The 22,316-nt window shown below is 38.3% G+C and overlaps 1 protein-coding gene across 5 annotated transcripts in view; it reads right to left on the bottom strand.

The window, feature by feature from the left end:
• The window catches only part of LOC129722475 (uncharacterized), a 197,724-nt gene that overhangs the window by 21,178 nt on the left and 154,230 nt on the right, over positions 1 to 22,316 (bottom strand). For 4 of the 5 annotated variants that reach the window (XM_055675927.1, XM_055675942.1, XM_055675934.1 and 1 more), the window contains one exon: positions 699 to 992. In XM_055675927.1, the coding sequence (XP_055531902.1) occupies positions 699 to 992 (294 nt within the window). Of the gene's footprint in view, positions 1 to 698; positions 993 to 1,078; positions 1,511 to 6,394; positions 6,676 to 22,316 lie in introns of those variants that run through there. The other variant, XM_055675951.1, reaches the window with a different exon arrangement.

Genomic DNA, 22,316 nt, shown 5'->3' with positions numbered 1-22,316 from the left:
AGAATCCTTCTGAAAACAGATACTAGACATAATTCCAAGAGGTATATTCGAACTTCTTACTATTTCAATAGACGAACTCTACAAAGAAACCAGTAAAACAACTTCTGCAGCTAATTCAAGAGGATGCTCGTAAAAAAACCAATCATAACGGGAAATCAAACGATTGCTTCAAATAGATATTAGCAGTTTCACCGCAGAGTTTAGTCCAATGAAAACTTTCAAATAAAACGAAAGCTTCTACGATCAAGTCCCATTAGTCTCTCGGCATTTAAATCTCTTTTCGCTTTTTTTTTAAACCCCACAGACATATTACCTCCTGCGAGGTTAATTATTACCGCATAATAAACATTCATCGGCCATCCGCCAGCCACGTGACCGAGTGCGGTATGGGTCCGGCCGCATTGAGCGTAAAGTAACATGACACTCGCTATTACTCAACTCCCGGACCCTGAACATCTCATCTGCGTCGCAGACCTTTACCTCAACCCCCCTCAGTTGCTCCGCATCGATCGCTGACTGATTATGATTTATGACGGATCCTTCGTTTGGTATTTTAGTAACCGTCGATATTTATTGAGATGGATTTTGTTTTATCACCTCGTCTCCATGAATGCGCTAGAGTTGCTAATGATGAGTTACACTGACGACAGCCACTGACAGTCAGCACGGATAGTGAAAGTAAAGGTCACACGACTTACCTGTGTGAACGGAAGCTGCTCGGAGTTGGCACCACATTCGCATACGCTCTGTTCGACGACGCGCATGGCGAACCGCTGATGGGCGACGCACTGCGGCGTCTCGCAGCTGTCCCCATCCGCAGGAGATAGATGCTGATGGACCCGATGCAACAGGAGTTCAAAGCATTCGGCGGCATCACCGAGACAGCCGAGTGGGAAGCGACGACCGGCCAGTGGTCCACTGGCCAGAGCACGCCGCAACGGTTCCGGGCAAAGTGCAGGCTCCGAGCTGGTTTGCAGTTGGGAGAAGAGTTCCTGTAAAAAATAAACAAATATTGTTTTTAGTTTGGATAAGTGATTGTGGTTGAAAAGAGCTGAGTTCGCAGGGTGGAGACACTCACAACGACCGAATTGATGCAGGACATGTACTCATAGTGCTGCTGGTGGACGCTTTCCGTTTTCATGCGATTGATCACCTGATGATAGGAAATGTCCTCCGACAGGCAGTTATTTGGACTGTAGCTTGGGATATCACAGTACGGGTGGTACTGAGGGGCCTGCCCACTTTGGCTGTGGACAGCACTTCTCGAGTTGGTTTTTGGCAGTGTTGCACTAGAGGCAGGCTGGAGGTACCGCCCGGAAGACGTTGGCGTCGTTGATGTTACGTTAGCAGGCGGGCTGGTAACACCGGTTGCCGCCGCACCCGATGCCGGAGCTTCTTTCCGCTTGTAGCGAAATTTGATCATTTTTTCACCGTGGTGCTGTTTTCTCCAGCTTTTCCAATCCGATCAGCCGTAAGCTGAACAGCGAGACGAAGATAATCACCTAATAATCTGTGGAATTCGAAACTCTTATTTTCTAGACGCATCGCTACGGTTGTCGTAATAGGATTGCTTGGTAACCTTGGTAACCTGACGGGAGAGACATCTGTTGATGGGGAACCGCAATGCTTGACTCATCATCGTTGAGGTATGTCGAGAATTTCCTTCGCCCTCTTTTATGTACATATTTAGTTAGTGCTGAGACCCGCATATATCAAAAATCCGTTTCGTTCGGCTAAATTATAGGCAGCACAGGTAGAACCACACAAAAGACTACCCGCGTGGCCTGCTTAGTCAGCGGAAATGCTCGCGATGAGTCACCTGTGGAAGAGCGCTAACGCGATCGCGAAGTTTTGTTTAACTTTTCCGTTTTTTTTTTTTGTTGTTGTTTCACTTTCGCGAAAGTGCTGTTTTTTCTTGCGCTACTCAAAGCAAACGACGTTTGTTTAAGCCAGTAAGTGTAAATAGCCTCGTTTTGTCATCGCCGCGTCACCGCTGTCGGACCGCTCTGCTGCAGCTGTCCGAGCGGCTGTGATGACCGGAAACCAAGCGAGTTCCAGTTTCCTTTCACCGCTTGGATTTGAATACGGGCTCTTGGTTTGGAAAAATCCAATTAAACGTGAAGCAGAATCCGATTAAATAATACACACCGGGGAGGCTTAAGATCTTACGAGGTAAGAAACCTGTTTGAGCGAAAAAAACAACAGTGACGCACTTGGTGCGTATCGCCGCCATCCTACTTAGAAGCGGGGGCGTTTCGATATAATCGGCAAAAGACCGGCAACTTAACACCCCGCGTGGCCCAGTCGTAACTTTTTTCCAACGCCTTCTACGATATTGTAATGGAATAAGTGAAGAACTGACGTGACGTGCAGTGGACAGATTGATTATGACACTATAAAGGGTGTTAATGGTCAACTTTGGAAAGAATATAACCTTCAAACTTGCCTGTGAGTTTCATACCCTTCGAATGACATACAGGATTTGTTAGAAACATTCCAATGCAATGTGCATTGTCATCAGCGCGATCGTTTAAGTGGGCAATTTGAGATTAAAGTGTCAGTCACGATCCACGGTAACCAAATCAGGTACGCAACCGAAACCCCGTCTTCGACTGCGTCCAATCATTACCGAAACTGGAGAGTGGAGTGTTTTTTTTGTCGTCTTCTGCTGTTTGCGTTTGTTGTGATGGCTTATAAATACACACACGCCCGAAAGTACACACAGCGAAATACGCCGCGATGTTGATGACACGGCATTTAACTGACCGCTACTCCGCAACGATGGCCGTGCAGTGCTGACGATTGATATTGTGGGTACGTCGTAGTGCCCCAAATGCAAACGAGATAGCAGGGTTTTGGTTTGGGGGAAAACTCACGTGCACGGCGCTAAATTGTGTCATGAAAGTTGAGTCAGAACTCATGATAGTTCCAGATAACTAGGTTTTCTTGTAGTCTAACTTATACTTCCTATCTCATGAAACGTTTTTATGCAAGAGTTTGCACTTCGATAACCGTGCCAAAATTAAGCTAATTTTCAGGATTTTTCGCGTCAATCGAGTCTTGGATTCTAGAGGTTGCAAATATTTTCTGATCTTGGAAGCGAAAAGCTTTTATAATATTTGGCCTTTGGACTGACCACTATCATGCTCGGTCATAGTTTAAGCGTTTGGGACAATTTTCTTAGGTCCACAAAACGGCATTTTCTGAAAAAGGGTGGTCCAGAAAATCGTATTTTTTCAAATCAACAATTTTCGAAACTTTGTAACTTTTGAGACGCTTAACCGATTTTAAAATTTTTGGAATTAAACTGAAGGTAATTTTTGTGCTTTCTAAGATAAAATGTCAAAGTAACTTTTGAATAACAAAAACTATGCGAAAATCATAATGCAAACTGGTTTTTGTCGTTTTGGTAGGTTCGAGACTCAGGAGATCCAAAAGATTGAATTTTTTGAACTTCTAAAGGATATTTTACCTAAAATATAAAATTTTCACAGTGGAATGATTGATTTTGGAGATAAAATTTATCCAATCTTCAATATCCAACTTGACCATCAAGGGTCTCCATTAAAAACATCTAGCAATGTTTTGACCTATTTTGACCGTCTTGTTGTAATTGTTTTTGCCCTGATGACGAGGAAATATATCTTCGAAATGTTGGCCTAGACAAGGTCTTGAACCATCCTCAACAGCGGAATATGGTTTTCATCATGTTTTTAACATAATTATCGTTATTTAAAAAACAATTGGGTCTTTACTTTGAAAGGGGCACTCATTACCTTCAATTGAACACCAAAAGGTTGAAAATCGGTTAAACGGCTCAAAAGTTACAAGTTTTTGAAAATTGTTGATTTTGAAAAAAAGTCGGTTTTTCAAGCCCCTGAAAGTGTCACCCTAAGGACCAATAAAAAAACGGTCCTAAAATTTTCCCCAATAAAAGTAACAGATCATTTATGTTAATAGATCGATAAACTCTAGGCAATATTACCTCCATCCCCCGCTCTGTGGGACCCCCCCCCCTCTTTGTTGTAAGATAAAGCATTTTTTGTCAAAACCTTTTTTTCTATTTCCTATAATTTATGGACATAAGACGTCCGAAAAATACTGACAGGTGATTTTTTAAGCAAACAAACCTTGGAATCTAGAAAAAAATATTATTTTTGACCGGGAGTGTTTCCAGATAGATTATTTTTGTAATTGAAAATAAATTTGCATTTTTCTGCAAATGTAGCTACTTTTATGTTGAATTTGATAATTTCATCGTATTTCTCGAAAAATTTCACGTAAGAAACATTTATCAACTCGAGGGAATATGAGCCAATGTCGAGATATAACATTTTTACGGAAATAGTTTTAAATTGCGTAAATCGTTTTTCTTACAATTCACACACGTAAGACACCCGAAAAATACTGATCAGTGATTTTTGAAGAAAATAAATCAAGCAATTCAGAAAAAGTGTTATTTTTTACCAGAAGTGTTACGTGATAAGTTATTGTTGTATTTAAAAAGTAAATTTTTTCGGCACATGCAGCTAATTTCATTTCAAATTTGACAACTTCATCGTATTTCTCGGAGAATTTTACATAAGGAACAATTATCACCCCTTGGTAATATGAGCCAATCTCGAGATATTTTTCACGAAATTTTTCTTACGAAAAATAAAACTATTTTCGTTAAAATTTTATATCTCGAGATTGGCTCATCATACCTCAAATTCATAACTGTTCCTTACGTAAAACTTTCCTAGAAATACGATGAAATTTTCAAATTCAAAATAAAATTGACTACATTCGCCGAAAACTACAAATTAAGTATTTAAATACAAAAATAGCCTATCTGGCAACACATCCGGTCAAAAATATTATTGTTCTGGATTTTTTGCTTTATTTTCTTCAAAAGTCACTTATCAGTATTTTTCCCACGTTAAACGTCTATCAATTGTAGGAAAAAATAGTGCTTTTGACAAAAAATGCGTTATCTTGCTACAAAGAGAAGAGTCCCACAGAGCGAGGGGATTAAAATAGACACCAAGTTTGGGATTTTTCTAACGTGTCACTAGAAGAATAATTCCCTCAACTCTGAGCAAAATCTGTGATGATCGTATCCAAGTTTGTGCTTATTCGTAGTCACTTCGTATGAAATGACCCTTAAAAAAATTTTGCTTATTATTATTCTAATATATTCCGACATTTTTCATGGATTCACTCACTAAAATAGCGCTTTACAATAACTGAACACTTTTTATCCAGACTCCGAAACGGATTTCGACACGGAATCAGTTTGGACTGGAATAAAATTTGGTTTTTCGACTGGGAGGGACCGGATCAGAACCAAAACTCAACTTTTCTGTTCAGATATAGGTCACTCCTCACATGTCAACTAACGTTTGCTTCCGTGAGCCTCGACCAGACTGACGAAAATGAAAAGTTTCATTCAGAAATTCGCCGGTAGAATGTACCTAAAACTGATGTCTTGAAGAAAAACGTATTTTTAATAATTGTATTCCATCTTTTTCATCTTGAAGATTCTGATAAATCTCAAAGGTATGCTTAAACTTTGCCAGGTTACATCACTTCGCATGGACCTTTAAGGTACCAAGCTAAAAAAAAAACATCAGCAAATCGCGCACTGACCCTGGGTCCGGTAGAGATGTAATCAGCGAAATGGATGGGCCGAACCCCGTTCAGCGGAAACCCTTGGTCACCTGTTTTCCTGAGCTGCAGTTGCAGTTGCAGCGCTCGTGCTAAAGTGCACCAATTAGGCAGCTACCGGGTGCACTAATTGATGATCATCGCCAAAGAGCGTCCAATAAACCCTTCGACAGGCACCCATCAGCTGTCCGTCCAAGAGCGGAAAGTTTTTTCGGCGTAATTGCGTTCGCCCCTCGCTTGCGTGGTGGCCACACGCGATAATAGCCCTTCAAAAACAAGTATCCACAAAAATATCGCAAGCGTTTATGGCGGGTGCCTTGGCACATGACCAAGCTGCAGTACATTTGCACTGTGTGTTATTTCGGCAGTTCGGTAGAGAAGGTACCTCCTTCCACCGTAACCAGACAACCTGTTCTGTTTAATTGTACACACTGTGTGTTGGCATTGTTCCTTTCCGCGTATGAACGCCGTAAATTGTGATGAGTCACATGTGTCTGGTCTAAATTTTGGAAGAAGGTGAATCCCCGCACGAAAAAACAAAAAGCAGGTGAAGCTCCTCAATACTGCTGCAACACAACAGATGGCCTTTTTGTGCAGTGGTTATTAGCGTAATTACACTTGTGGTCACTTTTGCCAGGATCGGAAAAGTGTCATCCCTGCCGATCAACAGATGTCGTCCGGTTCACGCGCGCCTTCTTCCTACCAGGTTACCAGAGGCTCTCACAATCTCGTACAGCACACGAACCTGAATTATCAGAAACAACAATCGCTTCACTCTTCTCATATAAAACGTTACAGCTTCTAGCAAGATTAACCATCGATTCTACTTCTTCGCATCATAATTGCTTCCACTTCTTAGGATATACAGCTCGAGCACGAGATCGAACCGAGATCCATTCGCAGCACGTATCCATAGCGAAACATAGCACACATACACTAACACACATACACCGAGATAGGATCACACAAATGGCGGCGCGGATTTTGTCGTTTTTTTTTCCTTACAAAAACACAACCGACTGGTTCGAGAATTCAATCAAGACTGATTTTGCTGCGCTTGCCACATCCCACACACAGGCTTCACTGCGGTACAGGTGCGAATGCCGCTGTATTGGTGAGCCAGCAACTTTCACAGTTACACAAACTTGATCGCGCCTCAGGTAGCAAACTCGTTTCCTAGCGTCGGTCGGTCGTGTTTTGTTGCGCTGCACCGTGTGTTAGTGGGTGCGTGGTGAATTTCCGTCGCGTGGTGAGTATCGCGCGTCAGCCCCTCGATGTTGGCAAGAGTCTTCTCCGACAATGGTCGGTTGACTCAGGTGTGTTAAGATTTCTTCGTTTTTTTTTTCTTATGTTTTTCTTTGACCCTCCTGCATCTCTTCCTCCTACTGCCGCGTACACGCTAGCTTCATTGTGTTGAAGGAGGCGAAGATCGTGGAAAAGAAACGCATCGCTTACCCTCCAAGAATAACCAGCAGAAGAAGTATGTAGAGAGGGTGGAAGGTAAATACGACGCTTTCCAGCGCGTTCTCAAGAAAAAGTGTTGTTTGAATTTTAATTCTGCTGCTGGTAAAGCTATAAACAACATCGTTTACGTTGTTTGAATCGAGGGGACCAATTCGATTGTCCACTTCTGCTAGAGCAGAGCTCTTCTCTGGCAGGTTGCATGTTTCAGCGCAGCACTGGTTGCATACAAATAAATCACTAAACAGTAGAAACTTGAGCTTTTGAGGAGGCGAACTTCCTCACACACAAACAAAAGGATGAAGCCCACGTACGATTGCGACTGGGCGGATTTGTCGCCAATCAACCGTTTAAAGGTGGACGGTTAGTTTTACCTTGCTACGCAAGGACAAAATTGGGTAACTATAAATGTCCGAGTTGCTGGCAGGAAATGGCCTTTATGTTTTTAAGCCTACCTTATGCTTTACGAGGAAAAAACTATGAAAAAAAAAACACGAGAACGAAGTTAAACTGACCGGAAAATCCGTTTGTTATGGGAAAGGCGAGAGATTTACCGGACGGTTTGACGGTAACTTTTCGAAGCTGTGGTCTCAGTCTGACTGGGGTTGAGCGCTCTGCTTTTGTTTTTGGACTGTTTGTTAGGACGCATTAACGCACATTAGCACTAGATCTTCTTTGACTGATTTGATTTCATGATACAAGCTTGAAAGATTATAGCTTTTTAACCGTTCCTGTGAATATTTGGTACCCATAACCAAGTCGGAAATGCGTCTCCAGAGACTAAAATGAAGTTTCCCCGTAAGCAAGCGTAGTAGCGACGAGCCTGGCAAGCGGTTACTCTATGGCCTTTCGACGCACTTCCGAACTCGCTTTTGTCGACCAGTGTAGTTTGAAGGATTAAGATAACTTCTGAATCATTCCACCAAACTTGTTACTGACGAAGAACAAATTGTGTTATATTGATCATACTTATCAATAGATCATGCTTCACGTTTTGTTTTTATCATTTTCGAATTTTTCACGTTCCCGAGATACATAAAAAATATTAAAAAAAAACACGAATTAAATCACCTAGTGTCTTGGTTTAGAGACGAAAACTAGGCAGCAGATTTTCAGGCAATCGTTACTTTTAAGGAAGTGTTCCCTAAATAAAGGCTTAATTGTCGATCAAATTCACAATTGTGATGAATCTGGTTTGTTTATTTTAATGACTCCCTGTAAAACTTTTACTTTCTCTGGAGACAAAAACGTTTCGGGAATTAAAACTGACAAACATCCAGTAACTTCATGCCATGCTCGAATATATTTGGGACTAATAAGTCGCGGTTATTACTTATTGGAAAATCAAAAAAGTCTAGATACTGGAAAAATAGAACAATTTCGTTGCATTACCGAGGCTAATGCCTAGATGTCAACAGTCGTCTTATCGATGAAGATGAAATGCAACTGTCCTATACTTTTCATTTTTCCGGTAATCGAACCACTAACGGTTACACCAAAACTGAAGGATGAACGAATTCGCCATATACAATTTTTTTACAGTGGAAGAGGTAGATTATTTTAGGAAAGATACGGTCTTCAGCAAATTTTTTCAGAAGGTCAAGGGCTTCTGGTTAATGGACAGTTCATTGCGGAGCTCTGTCGCTACCTGGCATTAGGATGAACGCAATTCTTCATATTTCGAGCTCAACTTTTCCCGTGATTCTTACTCTCGAGAAAGCTGCAGTCTTCAGCAAAGTTGTTCAAAAGGTCAACAAAAAATCGAGGAATTCAACTAGTACCACTATGTGATACTACTCTGCACGCAATTCTTCGTATTTTGACCATAGTTTACTTATACTAGGATTACATTCAACTAGAGAGCTGTTGATCTTCAGCAAAGTTCTTCACATGACCTTCTTTCTCGTTTACATATATTTATTTGTCAACAGATAAAAATTCTTACCCTAATGACAATTACTTAATTAACAATTAAACTAACACAAAAAGTTTCTCAAGCATCGTCTGTTTTTATCACGGGACGCGTTGAAATCAAATATCTCGTAGCAGCTGTTGAAGGCACGACACATGCTGAGCACTGGTTCCTGTAGAGCATAGTTAGTTCTTGCAGGTCGGGTAATTAGAAACATGTGTGAACGGAGATTGCGTCGTCTAGCGTTTATATCAAGAAGGCCGAGTAGTAAAGGACAATCGATGATTCCCTAAAGAAGGTTTCCAACGAAACAAGCCTTGGCCGAAATCCGCCTTGCTTCTAGTAGCTCTAAGTCGATGAGCTTACAACGGCTTTCATAGCTTGATAGGTTACGCGAATCACGCCAAGGAAACTGTCTCAAAGCAAAGCGAACAAATTTGCGTTGTACGGCTTCAATCCTCGCAATTGTGTCTTGGTAGAAAGGACACCATACAACAGCGGAGTATTCCAATATTGGACGAACCAGAGAGCAATAGAGCGCTTCAAGGCAGTGCACATTTTTGAAGTTTTTAGCGAAGCGAAACAGAAATCCCAATTGCGATGAAGCCTTTGAAACTATGTAAGCTGCATGGTCCTTGAAGCTTAATTTCGAATCGAGCATAACTCCCAGATCCTTAACTACCGTTTCGCGACTCTAAACAGTACCTTGTAAGCTGTACTCGTGACGATACATAGGATGTTTCCGACCGAAGGAGATAGCTGAGCATTTAGACACATTCAGTGACATCCTGTTAATTCGGCACCAACTATCGAAGGCTTCCAAATCATGTTGCAGCATCTGGGCGTCTTAAATATTTTTTATTGTGTTGTATAGTTTTAAATCGTCAGCGTAAGATAATTTCATACATTTGAAAAGCAAATTTACATCGTTCATAAACAGTAGGAAAAGGAATGGTCCGAGGTGACTGCCTTGAGGAACGCCGGATGTAACACAGAAGGGGGAATCAAGTAGGAGCAAAGCCAAATTAGGAGGTTGTCATTAATTCCTATTTTGTCTTATTTTGCCAAAGCAATTTCGTGGTTTACCTTGTCGAATGCAGCAAAGAGGTCGGTATAATTCTAAACAGCTTTTATGAAGACCGCAGCCTCAAGAGGTAAATAAGGTTGAAAATACTCACAACTAGATGCACACTAGCACTGCGTTGCAATCGTATTTCGAAGCAAAACTGTGCACCAAATAAAAACCTATAAACTTCCTGAACAACTTTTCTGAAGACCATTCAGACCATACACAGTGAAGCGATTTCAAACTTGAGGCGGATAATGAACATTAGTGTAGCAATGAGTTGTATGAGAGAAATTTGACCTTCGAATATCGCTTGAAAGTAGTGCTCAAACGTTTCGGCTTCTCGAAAAAAGCCTTCATGCAAAATTTCAGCTCAATCGGACTTTAGTAACACGTAAAATTTTAACGAAGAATATTAATGAAAAAAGCACAGGTAGTATGTAGAATTGTCGATATCAAAAAATATTTTTTAATGCCAAATGTCTTAGAACTAGTGTTATCTCGAAAAATAAATTTAAAAAAATCGTCTTTCTGGGTTTCAGAAATTTTTGAGCTGGGATTTGTCATTAATTTATCCACCCTGTACGTTTTACCAAAAGTTTTCCTGTAATTTAAAGTTTCTTTGAAATGTTGTTGTAGTACTACATAAACCTGTTTGTTACATCACTTGCGTTCTTGCATTCGATGGCAGCAGATAGCAGGAGGAGTATCGCTGCGCTGTGTGTTGCATATTGCAGTAGTGCGGCTGGGGAACAGCCAAATTCTGTTCGGACTGAGTGGTGGCTGACATGCTAATGGAAATCGAAACGTTGCTGTAAGGTTGAGTTAATCGTCTTTATTAAGGCTTTCCAAAATTTTTAATGGAGTGTAATGAGCTTTACAATAATAACAATCCCAATTATTTATTACAATAATAACAATCCCAATTATTTATTACAATAATAACAATCCCAATTATTGCAATAATGCACTTATTTACTTACAGAGAGCTAGAAAACCGAAAACATCCGCAGACGAAACTATTTCTATATTAAACTATAATACAGGTCAGACTCGCTTGTACATAGCATCCAATTTGCTATAATATATATAATTGACTCCTATATATAATTGAATTAGAAAAAAATATTTTTGAAAAAATAAGAACTTCTTTTTGATTAACCCACTTAGTGTCAGAAACACATTTCTCACAAAGAAACGATAGTATCTAGCAATTATTTTTTAAGTTAATACAGTCAAACAGAAAGAAAAATGTTGATCAGTGTATATAGAGCTATTTACTTTGAACATCAACTTGTTTCTTTTATTATCTATTTTTTTAACATGTTTAAAGTTTTTCTTTTTGTTGTTTTTTTTATTTATTTCAATTCTTTTTAAATTTTTACTATGCTTTTAATAATTTTTCCGATTGATTTCTTTTTTTTTTCAATTTTTCAAAATTTTTTTCCAATTTGTTTATTAAACAACCTTCCTATTATTTTAATTTTTCTATTTCTTTTTTTTTAATTCCTTCTTATTTTTATTTGATTTTTTTCCAGACTTTTTTTGTATTAGGCGGTATGCATAAGTTACGTAACGCTCATAAGAGGGAAGGGGGGGGGGTATCCTTGAGCGTTCCGATTTGTTACACAAGGGTGGTGGGGAGGTAAGTTCAGTGTTACGTAACGAAAAACCTCTGGAGAGACTCTCCAAAAACAAGCATTTTTATCAAGGAAATCTTTCTGCAGCGTTACGTAATTTTTATGGCGGGGGGGTAAATGTTGGCGTTACGTTTCGTTACATATGGGAGTGAGGATCTAAAAATCGTGTTTTTTGCGTTACGTTATTTATGGATGTCGCCTGCATTTATGTTTTTGTTGTTTATGAATAAAAAACACATTTCTTGCAAACAAATAATAGGTTCTAGCAGTTATTTTTAAAGTCAAACAGAAAAAAGATCAGTTTTCATTGAGCTGTTTACTTTTAATCCTAAACTTCAACTTGTTTTTTTAAATGTTTTAAACTATTATTTTTTTTAATTTGCTGAAATCTCTTGTTATAATTTTTTTGGTTTTTTATTTTTTTTTATTTATTTACAATTTTTTAATGTTATTCTAATGTTTTGCATTTTTTTCCTTTTTTTTCAATTTCTCGTACATGTTTTTGTAACGTTTTCTATTATTTTTATTTTTTCCTTTATTCTGTTTTTCTTTCTCTGTACTGTTTTTCATATTCTTTTTTAATTTTTTCAACTTTTTCAATTGATTTTTATTTTATGAATGAATTAGGGAACGTCCACTAGTTACACAGCGCAAAAAATGAATATTTTCAGCACCCCCTCCTTTTGTATCGGTCATCAAAATTCTCGCATGGGTCGCAACATCTCCTTCTCTCCTAAAGTGTTACGTATTTTATGGACGTTCTCTTATGACATTTTAGATTTACATAAGTTATATTTGAAATAGAGTCTAAAATTTTTAAGAGAATATTTATCGAGTCTAGATACAACAGTGAACGACAAAAGCGAAAAAAAGCCACCCTAAAGCTCAGAAAATTTGCTCTAGATTATCATCTTTTCAACCATTCCTGTGAATTTTGGTGCCTCTAGCCAGTGTAGAAATGCGTCAACTTACGTGAGAGTGTCGCATAATGGATGCTCGTCACATTTATGGTGACAGCGGTGGGATTTTTATGGGATAAATCTTAACAGTATTAGGATCGATTTCCATTAAATGCTCAAAACTGCAAAAATTTGGTTGCATCAGTCCTGAATACAACTGACGATATCAGTTTACTGGCCATAAAAAGTTACCCTTAACGAATGCTGGTCGACAAAAGCGAAAAAAGTGCTTTAGAGATAAAAATAAACTTTCTTTGATGAAACTGTGTTTTGTTACATCGAGAAACTGTCAAAAATCACTATGAAATGATATATTGAAAAAAAAAAAAAAGATTTCAAGAGACATTCAATAGAAGACCCCCCAAATGATAATTTAAATAGACAGATAGAAGTATGGTGTCTTCGAAATTCTTTCTTATAAATTTAGCTACAACTTTGTAGAAAAAGGCGGATTTTTGTACGCAAAAATAAGAAAAGTAAAATTCATCTCTAACTTTTAGGTGAATAATCACAAAATTGCAACCCCTATAAATGGGGCTACTTTACTGTAGACACTATGGATCTTGAATCAATTTTTCTTGGATTTTTGGTTTTTGCAGCTTTAGAAACAGTTTGCACATGCGCATTATGATTAAAACATCCCTAAAATACAAGCCTAAAGCGTGTCTTGGGAAAATCATCGTAAACACTGCAACTTCTCGCTCTCATTGAACCTGTTTCTGGGTCTATTATGTGCATATAATTAGCAAGTTATACGACTGTCGTACAATTGCCTTTGAAAGCTGGTCTTGAGATATAGTTTTGATTAATTTAATCTTCGTTTAGAGATAATTCCGCACGGTCGTGTTGACCGCATGTATATGACATTCGAAATTTAAGTCTAAAATTGTCAAAAAAGTCCTGTTGGACCTTTAGATCTGTGGTGACAGCGGCGGGATTTTTGTGAGATCAAATTTAATTGTACTCAGCATCACAAAAATCGAATCGTGCCAGTCTTAAATGACGATATTAGTTTCCTGTCCAAAAAATTTATCCTAAGCGAACGTTAAGTGAGTTAAGTGAGCTTCATTCCCGAATTTGCCGCATTTAAATGTACCAGCTAAACATGGATGAAAATAACAGCGAATAAACATTTAAAGTAGAAAACAATCAATTGGAAAGGCAGTGGCTAATTTGTTACTAGTTCGCTTCAAGTCTCCGATGTTTATTCTAGACAGATGTCTCAAGATGTTCCACCTGTTTCAAGAGACTATACTTTTTTGAGATTATCTTTTAAATCTTTTTCATGTTAGCAACAAATGGAGAAGGACCGATGAATTTCTCACGCAAGTAATAATATAATTTGTATCGTGTTACGGCTTGGAACTTTTATGTATCGGATGAAAGCGAGTAGCAGCAGGAGCAGCGCACTCTCAGCCACTCAACAGTTTATTACGCTGTTGCTTGTTGCATATTGCTATTTGATATGATATTTGTTTGGGCCAAAACCTAAAGAGCGCATATCCGATTAGTTTGGTGTAATATTCTGTCGACCGTGCTAAGAAAAACAACTCGCCTGAATTGGTCGAAATCTGCATTTAAACAATTTTCTGTAGAACAAAACTTCCCTTATTCAAATTACAATTTCCTGCATTTAAACGTGTGCTTAGAAATCTTTCAATCAATTCCTGTAAGAATGAAGGAAACCCACTAAAAGCTTATCGTGTGTAAGCCTTTAAGATTGGATATGATTTCGTCCTCAGTTCCTTTTGTTGACTTTCATTACAGAGGTGTAACGGAACTTTCTTAAAAACGTAGTTCTACGCAAAACATTTTTTTACATTGTATGTTAGCCTATGCCACAACACATACGTTCTTTTGGAAAATTTTATATTTTAGCCTAGAAAAAACATTCCACTCGCGAAAAATACTTAGTTTGCTAAGGTAAACAGCTACGAATGCAAGGTTTCATTATAATAAAAAATGGTGGATTGAATATTTTTTGTTTTTGTGCGATTCAATGACGGGAGGAATTCAATATGAACTCATCTCTCCTACCTAACGCCACGGGAAAAAGTGTTCCGCTTTCGCTTTCTAGGGATCTATTCTGTACGCCATTCTACAATTAAAATTAACGACCTGGATTCCCAACCGGATAGAATCTCTTCATGGAGTGAAAATCATCTCTCATTAGCAATCCGTGAGAACTCTGATGGCAAAAAGTTTAATTCAATTGTTTCCGTTATTTTTTCCTTATCATAACAAGGTCACAAAATTCTAATGAATAACTTAAAGCACCACTCGAACGCGCCACTCATCGGCAATCCAACCGAAGGCCAAACCCATCGGTGCATATCCGGTATGACGGTGTGGAGCAAAAAAAAAAGAAGTCCAGCTATCAGACAGACACTGCAATTACGGCAGGAAATCAGATAAGCTGTGTCCCTCCGGATGTACGGACAGGTATGGTAGTGGCGTCCCTTTTGACATAAATTGCACTGAAGAGGCGCGCAGTACCGAGACTTGCCGATAAGAGGGTTCGTCGTCTAACATCATTGACGTCTTTCGTTAGTTTTTATTTTTCGACAATTGCGGGACTCAGTTTCACTCTATCCGTCTCTCTTCCCTATGTTCGAAAGTCGTAAATCCTCTCGTCGATCGATGAGTGTTTATTTTATGAAACGATCGGGGGATCGTAAATGTCGAAGGCACTTCAGCTGCCCCGACAGGTAGCGAACAGCAAACCGGGGTGAATCTTCACCACGAGTGTCGTCTATGATCTTTTGCCTGATGGTTGCGACATCCGCCAGTCACGATTTCTGCGCGGAGAGGTATCGATACTGGTTGGCTTATTAAAAGTCGTCTTTTAATGAGACATTTAGAGAGGGATCATGTTGACTTCTGCCAGTTTTGCCGTTTCAAGGACAGCCCTCTGCGTGAGAAAATGCTGAAGTTTGATCGGTTTGCGAGCTTAGAATGTTTTAGAAGTAGTAACAAAATCACTAAATGCGTAAGTTGGCACTTTTCTTCAGCCAAGATACAGTTTTCAATGCGAAGGCGAAGCGAGTGATGTTTTCAAACTGTCGAACAAGCCGCACACAATACGTCGTCTAGCTCATTTCCAATTCAATTGTGTGTGTGGCAGCGTGTTAGAATTTTGCCTTAACATTCGTTCGATGGGTGAGCAACGATTAATATTCCTCCACTGTCACCGGTGGTAAACGATCCACATCGGTTTATGGGTAATAAGCTGGTGCTGGTATTTTTATGTAGCACACCTCGTACGACTTTAAAATCGTCCTCTAGTAGCTTGTATTAATATTTAGTTGATCTTCAGCCGTGATGTTTCTGAATAGACAATGGAAGTCTGAAGTCGATCGTTATGCTCGCTTGTTTTGCCTATGCTGATCGATTCGCGCACTCTATGGTATTCAAACAGAAAGGAGCGAGTATGCAAATGTGACAGAGAAGTTTAAACGATATTACCATATTTGCGGTGCGAAAGGAATATTCAATTAGCTCAAGCTGAAAACAGGTTCTTTCCAAGTAAATGAGATATTCAGTATTTAATTTGTGAGTTATTCCTGAAACCCGACAAAATTAATTTCATTTGTAGAAAGTCATCACTGCACCCCGGCATCATTCTAGCGAACTTTAATTAACGTTCCCTCAGGGGCGGCTCGCGTCGGGTTCACTTCGTTTCGCTTGATCGCTCATACAAAGCGAAGAAAAATCTAATTTACCGCACGTTTGCCCAAAAATTAGCACCTCCATAATAGGTGCTCTGTCCGCGCGTTTTAGTCTTCGTCGGATTCGTCGTACTTCCTACCCATTTCCTGCCTCCTGAGGGGGGAAAACTAAAAACACCGTCCGCCAGAGTCAACATCGCTAGACAGCTTGTACAACACTCGTAGAACATGTGCCATAGTGCGGATAGGAGTCGTGTTGTTTTATTTTTTGGTTTTGCGCAAGCCGCGTGTTTGAACTGTCGCCGTTGTTTACTCAACTGTCGCTCCAATCCGGTGTTATCAGTTTTGGGTTTTTGGAAATGAATGGGCTCCACTGTTCCGGAGCTCATCTCCGCACCGGACAAATATTGACTCTTCAACGTCATCATCGCTGGCAGATAAGAAGCATCTCCTGGCGAGCGCCAAGCTTCACAACACTTTGCGTGTTTTGTATTGACTTTTTTTTCTTCTCGTTCTCGTACTATCTTTGGTTGGCTTCCCTCCGCGCGCAAGATCGCTCTGATGTGGGTCGCTGTAATGGGTTTCTGGTTCTTCTACACACACCTGAGGTATAATATGGTTACCTACCTGCACGTACGGCCATATTTGTGTAAGATATTAGTGCCGAGCTGAACAGATCGACTCGCAGGAGGTCAAATCAACCGTAACCGTTCGGTGTTGGTGAAGAAAACGGAGCCCGAAACGGGCCGAGAGGAAACCGATCAGATCAAGTAACGAACCCTCTCGAAAGGCTGCACGTAAGTTGGGTCAGCGCGGAGCAAGAAGAAGGTGAAAACGCTTCCGAGTTGGTAGTGGTGTGGTGAGACAGACACGAGACACGATCTGCTTGCCGTGTAACCTGTATTGAGAGTTTCTTTTTTACAATCTCCCCTTCGAACGGTTCGGGTTTGTGGAGTTTTGTGTGCTGCTGCTGCTGCGGGCTGGCCGAGATTTTCGAGCCGAGGAAATAAAACCCGGTCGAGAACTGATGGGGGTGAGCAAACATGTAAACAAACGCCGGAATGTAGGCAGCTAGTGTGCGATTCTGTCGAGCTCCGCTCGATTGGAGTTTGGTCGAGTTTTATTGTATAATGATCCGCCATTACCGAGTCTGGTAATTTGGGTCTCTGAGATGAAATAAGCAAAATTGGCTTAAATAAATAATCGCTGTACGCGGCGCGGCTCTGCAAAATCTTCAACTGAGAGTGAAATTCGAGGCACGTTCGCTATGTGAATCATTCTTGAACCGCGCAGCGCGCGGCGATCGACTTTGTACAGGAAATATCGTCTAATTGCGGTTCCGATTATAGAGCAGAAACTACCTTTCGATGTCGGTTGGTTTGCTTCTTTGTGAAGGGGACCTTCCATTGACTGTACCTATATATTTTGGTTGATTTATTGGGTGCCTCATTTTGAAAAACGTTTGCTAACGGATGGTCATATAACAAAATTACCGCTTACAGTCACAGAAGAAAATTTAACACTGTGCCATTATTCTATTTGGCCTCACTGATTGGGTTATTACCTTCCAAGTAAGTATTTGAGCCTATTTAAAAAAAATGTCATAAAACCAGAGATATCAGAGCAAAGGTCCACGAAAAACGAAACCATTTGAAACCTAACTCTACTGAAAGTTACCAAAATTGAATGTTTTGCAATATTTTCAATGATTAGCGCAATTGTGCTAGTCTAAAATTAGTTTGTTGCGTAATTCAGAAAAGAGAAAAGAATAATAAAATGTATAACAAAACTCAGAATTTTGAAAAAAACTCATTATTTTACAGCTTGTGATAAAATTTCGCATTTCAGAGAAACCAGTCTTATATTCATCTCAACACCTACATTTATCTCATCGCTCTTAATTGTCCAATTTACCGTCCAATTTACCGTCAAATTTAGTTTTTTCAAGAAAAACATGATTTTAATTTTACATCTCAACTTAGTTGAATGCTCGTAAGTTTTGTTTTGGAAAAAGTAATAATATTTGATGTTAAATTGGACAAATAAAAACGATGAGATAATATTAGGTGTTTATTAATTCCACTTTATTTTTATCGTAACAAATTGGTCGTTTCATCGCTTTTCATTAGTATTTGTTCCCTTTTTTATAACACTTAACGACAAAAACGAATAAAATTCTGCCCTTGAGCTCAAACTGGAAAAAGTGAAAGATTTTAGCATTTTAACCGTGCCTGTGAAGGTGGGTGCACCCAGCCGCCTCGGAAGTCAATCAAAAGGCCACAGAATAATGACTCGCCGGGTTAGTGGCTTTTCGTTTGCTTACAGGAAGACTTCATAAAAGTTGACGCACTTCCGAGCAACCAAAATTCAAACAAACGGCTATAAATCTTTCCTTTTCTCAGTTTGAGTTCCAGGACATTTCCCCCCCCCCCCCCCTTTCGTCAACTAGTGGTTAACATAGGTTTTGCCCCAGAGCTTAGAACTGGGCAAAAACTAACATTTCAAAAATTATTAAAAATAAATAATCAAAAAATTCATCTTTTCAGTAAATTTTGGTGCCCCTAGCCACCTCGGAAGTGTTTCAAGTCTTCAGAGACTTCCATGGAATTTCTCTGTAAGGGAACGGAAAAGCGACGAACCTGGTGAGCAACTACTCTGTGGGTTTTTGATGCACTTCCGAGGCAGTTAGAGGAACCAAAATTCACAGAGACGACTAAAAAGCTGTAATCTTACTTTTATGTTCCAGTTTGAGCGATAGGACAAAAACTGTGTTGAACAGTGTTTTTTTAATGCTGATTTTTTTTTCATGCTGTTAACGTAAATTTGTCTGCTGCGTTCAACTACATCTACCGGATCATCTAGTTTTCTAGTATCCTTTCCTCCTTAATAACATTCACATGGGAGTTACTGAATAAGCAAACTATTACAGTCTTCGAGAAAAGATGAAAGAAATTGAAGAAAATATAGAGTTTTAGTTTCTGTGGTTCACTCTTTATGAGTTATTCCTCTCTCGTTAATAAATTGCTAAGTTAATGATAATAAAAATTTTCAAGAAGTTTTTTATGATTTCATTATATTATTTTTTGCCATTTTCTATATTTTTTCTCCAATACTTACAAATACCGTGAATGTTTTTAATTTTTATTTTGTCAAACCTTTTTTAAGTTTTTTTTTTTCACTCTCCTCATTATATTCGCATAAAAATTACTGAATGAGCAGACTAGTGATTTGTGAAACCATGAAAAAAAATCATGCAACAAAATTCAGATACATTATTAAACTAAGGGAATTGCTCCATTATTCATCTCATTAAGCCGATATTCACGAAGAATGCACGGATTAAACACCAAATTTTAACGAAATCATTGAACAAATAAACTGAATATGCTTACGTGCTCTTATGGAATCGTTCAGCATTGTATATTTAGTAAATTTAGCTAGATTTATCCTGAATTTTGTAAAACAAACTATTTTTTACAACGCTTCCGTATCCATCTCAAAACTTGAATCACTGCTCAATTATTCATCTCACGACGCCACCATATTCATCACACTGGTAATTATGAATGAATCACACTATCATGAATGAACGTAGCTGCAGCCCGTCGTAGTAGGTTACCTAGATATCCGCTGTAGTTGTTTAGGTGCAAAATTGGTAACCTAGGTAACCACTGCAGTGCTGTCGATTTATGTCAATTATGTCGGAATAATTCAACATTTTCAGTATGATTTTTACATATTAACAGAAACTGATTTGGCAACTTTAAATTTTCTTCAAAGCAGTGAAAACAGATGAAAATACATACAGTTGAAAATGTAAAAATTCATCTCATATATTTCTGCTAATTCAAGCTTGTTTTTCAAAATTTGAAGTGAACATTTTAAAGATTTAAGTATTCTTAGTGTAGTGAGTGATTTTGTTTAGTGGTTGGCTGCTGAAAGAGTCCGTTGTAGCCGTATGGAACTATGCGCGGATTTTGTTTTCTGAGGTAGGTGATTGAATTAAATGAGTTTTCGATTGCAGATGCCCGACTATAAGATCAAATTTAGAGCTTTTAAGTGAGATTTTGAGGATTCTACTTTATGAGAAATCTAAAGTGAACTGAGAAGAATCCATTCCATGGATTAGCAGATTGGTTTAGTTAGAAAATATGCGTTTTTTTCCTGTTTTCAATTGTGTTTTCATGTTGTATGTGATAAATATATGGGCCGAGATTAATAATGGAGCAGTTCCCCTATTTATATTTTTTTTTAACTTCTTTATTTAAGTCGGTCTTAAATGTCGAATTTTCTAAAATTCCTGACGTTTTTTGCTCCAATCATGCTCAATACTTAGATTTTTAGACATGTATTGTTTGAACCATACGGTGACACTATCTAGAATAAAGTGACTTTAAAAATTACCTTCTTTTTAATTTTCATTTTTGTAACTTTTGAGCCGTTAAAATACCAGAGTGTACTTTAAATAACAACAACTATGCGAAAATACTATAATGCAGTGCAGTAACTTTTTTCAATGGAGACGCATGGATATAATTTATACATATATTTAGTACATTTGGTGACATTAGAGATAAAAAAGTTCCATCTATAAAATAAAATAAATATTATTTGATGCAAAATTTCTTGATGTGTCCAATAAATCAAATGATATGGTCCTCTAGGTCTGAAAACCTCCAAAACGGCCCTCCAAAAGGTTCGAAAAAAGCTGTTCCCATAGTTATTATTATTTAAAGTACAGTTTGGATTTTTTCCTCTGAAAATCCCATTAGTTACCTTCGATTTGATACGAAAAAAATCAAAATCGGTCAAACGAATCAAAAGTTACAAATTTTTAAAAATCGAAAATTTTGAAAAATATGTCGCTTTTTCGAGCCACTCTATTTCACAAATTATCACTCTAAGAACCAAAGGAAACAAATTCGAATATAGCGATTTTGAGCATGATCGAAGCAAAAAAAAATCGAATACGATTTTTTTTGCATGGAATTGCTGACAAGGGGCCATCCACATTCCAAGTGGACAGCTTTGGAGGGGAGAGTGCTGTATCAGTCTGGGCAGTTGTCCACGAAAGGGGAGTGGGGAGGGGGAGGGTTTCAAAATCGTTGAAAATCTGTCCACGTGGAATGTGGATGGCCCCTGATAATTACAGTGAATGACACGAAAAAGTTTTGGTTTAACCATTTTTTTCCTTAAGAGTGCTCATTTTAAAATGTTCAGGAGAGTTTTAAGCGACTTAAGCATCTATATAAAAATCCTAATTTGAAAAATATCTGAGATGACAGCTTTCAAAATCACTTTTCATGTTGTAAAACAAGTTTTGGAAGTGCAGATCTCAAATTTATTTTTTTAAATATTTTCTATGAAAATTCAGACAATTTCCTAAAAGTCCATCTCCATCTCCAGACAACTTTTCTCTATCACTCTATCACGATTCATATATATATTGATTTAAAAAATCAGCCCTTTTCAAATGTTAGTCCGGATAATTTTATGGGAAGTGAAGTATGCAAAGCTGCTTGTCTACAAAGTTTCATCAAATTCTGATAGAGTGTAGAGGCGAAATTCTGCATTCATTTGTTGTTTTCTTATTTTTCACATTCATTGCGAGTATTCTTTATTTTATTTTCGGTCAACTTTTAATCAATTTTTATTTATTTAATCGCTTTGCTCGCCCCTTTGTCGGTTATTTTTTATACGTTATTTGTTCTTTTTTGATCATTTTTCATTGAAATAGGGTAATCGCTCCATTTTTTATCTCAATAGCTAGCTGCACCTATATTGATCTTATTTCTCTCATTAGTCCAATTTACCGTCAAATTTTTACAAATTTTTGAAAGTAAAACTATTTGCTTCTTGATTATGGCAAGTAGTTGAAAGTTTTACGTTGAAAATATGGTAAAATTTGACGATAAATTAATAAAAAAAGCGTGGTGAGATAAATATAGGTACTGAGATGAA

Source organism: Wyeomyia smithii, chromosome 1, assembly GCF_029784165.1.
Source record: "Wyeomyia smithii strain HCP4-BCI-WySm-NY-G18 chromosome 1, ASM2978416v1, whole genome shotgun sequence".
Taxonomy (NCBI): Eukaryota; Metazoa; Arthropoda; class Insecta; order Diptera; family Culicidae; genus Wyeomyia; species Wyeomyia smithii.
The sequence above is the reverse complement of the archived record's forward strand: the minus strand, read 5'-3'. Positions and strand labels throughout refer to the sequence as shown.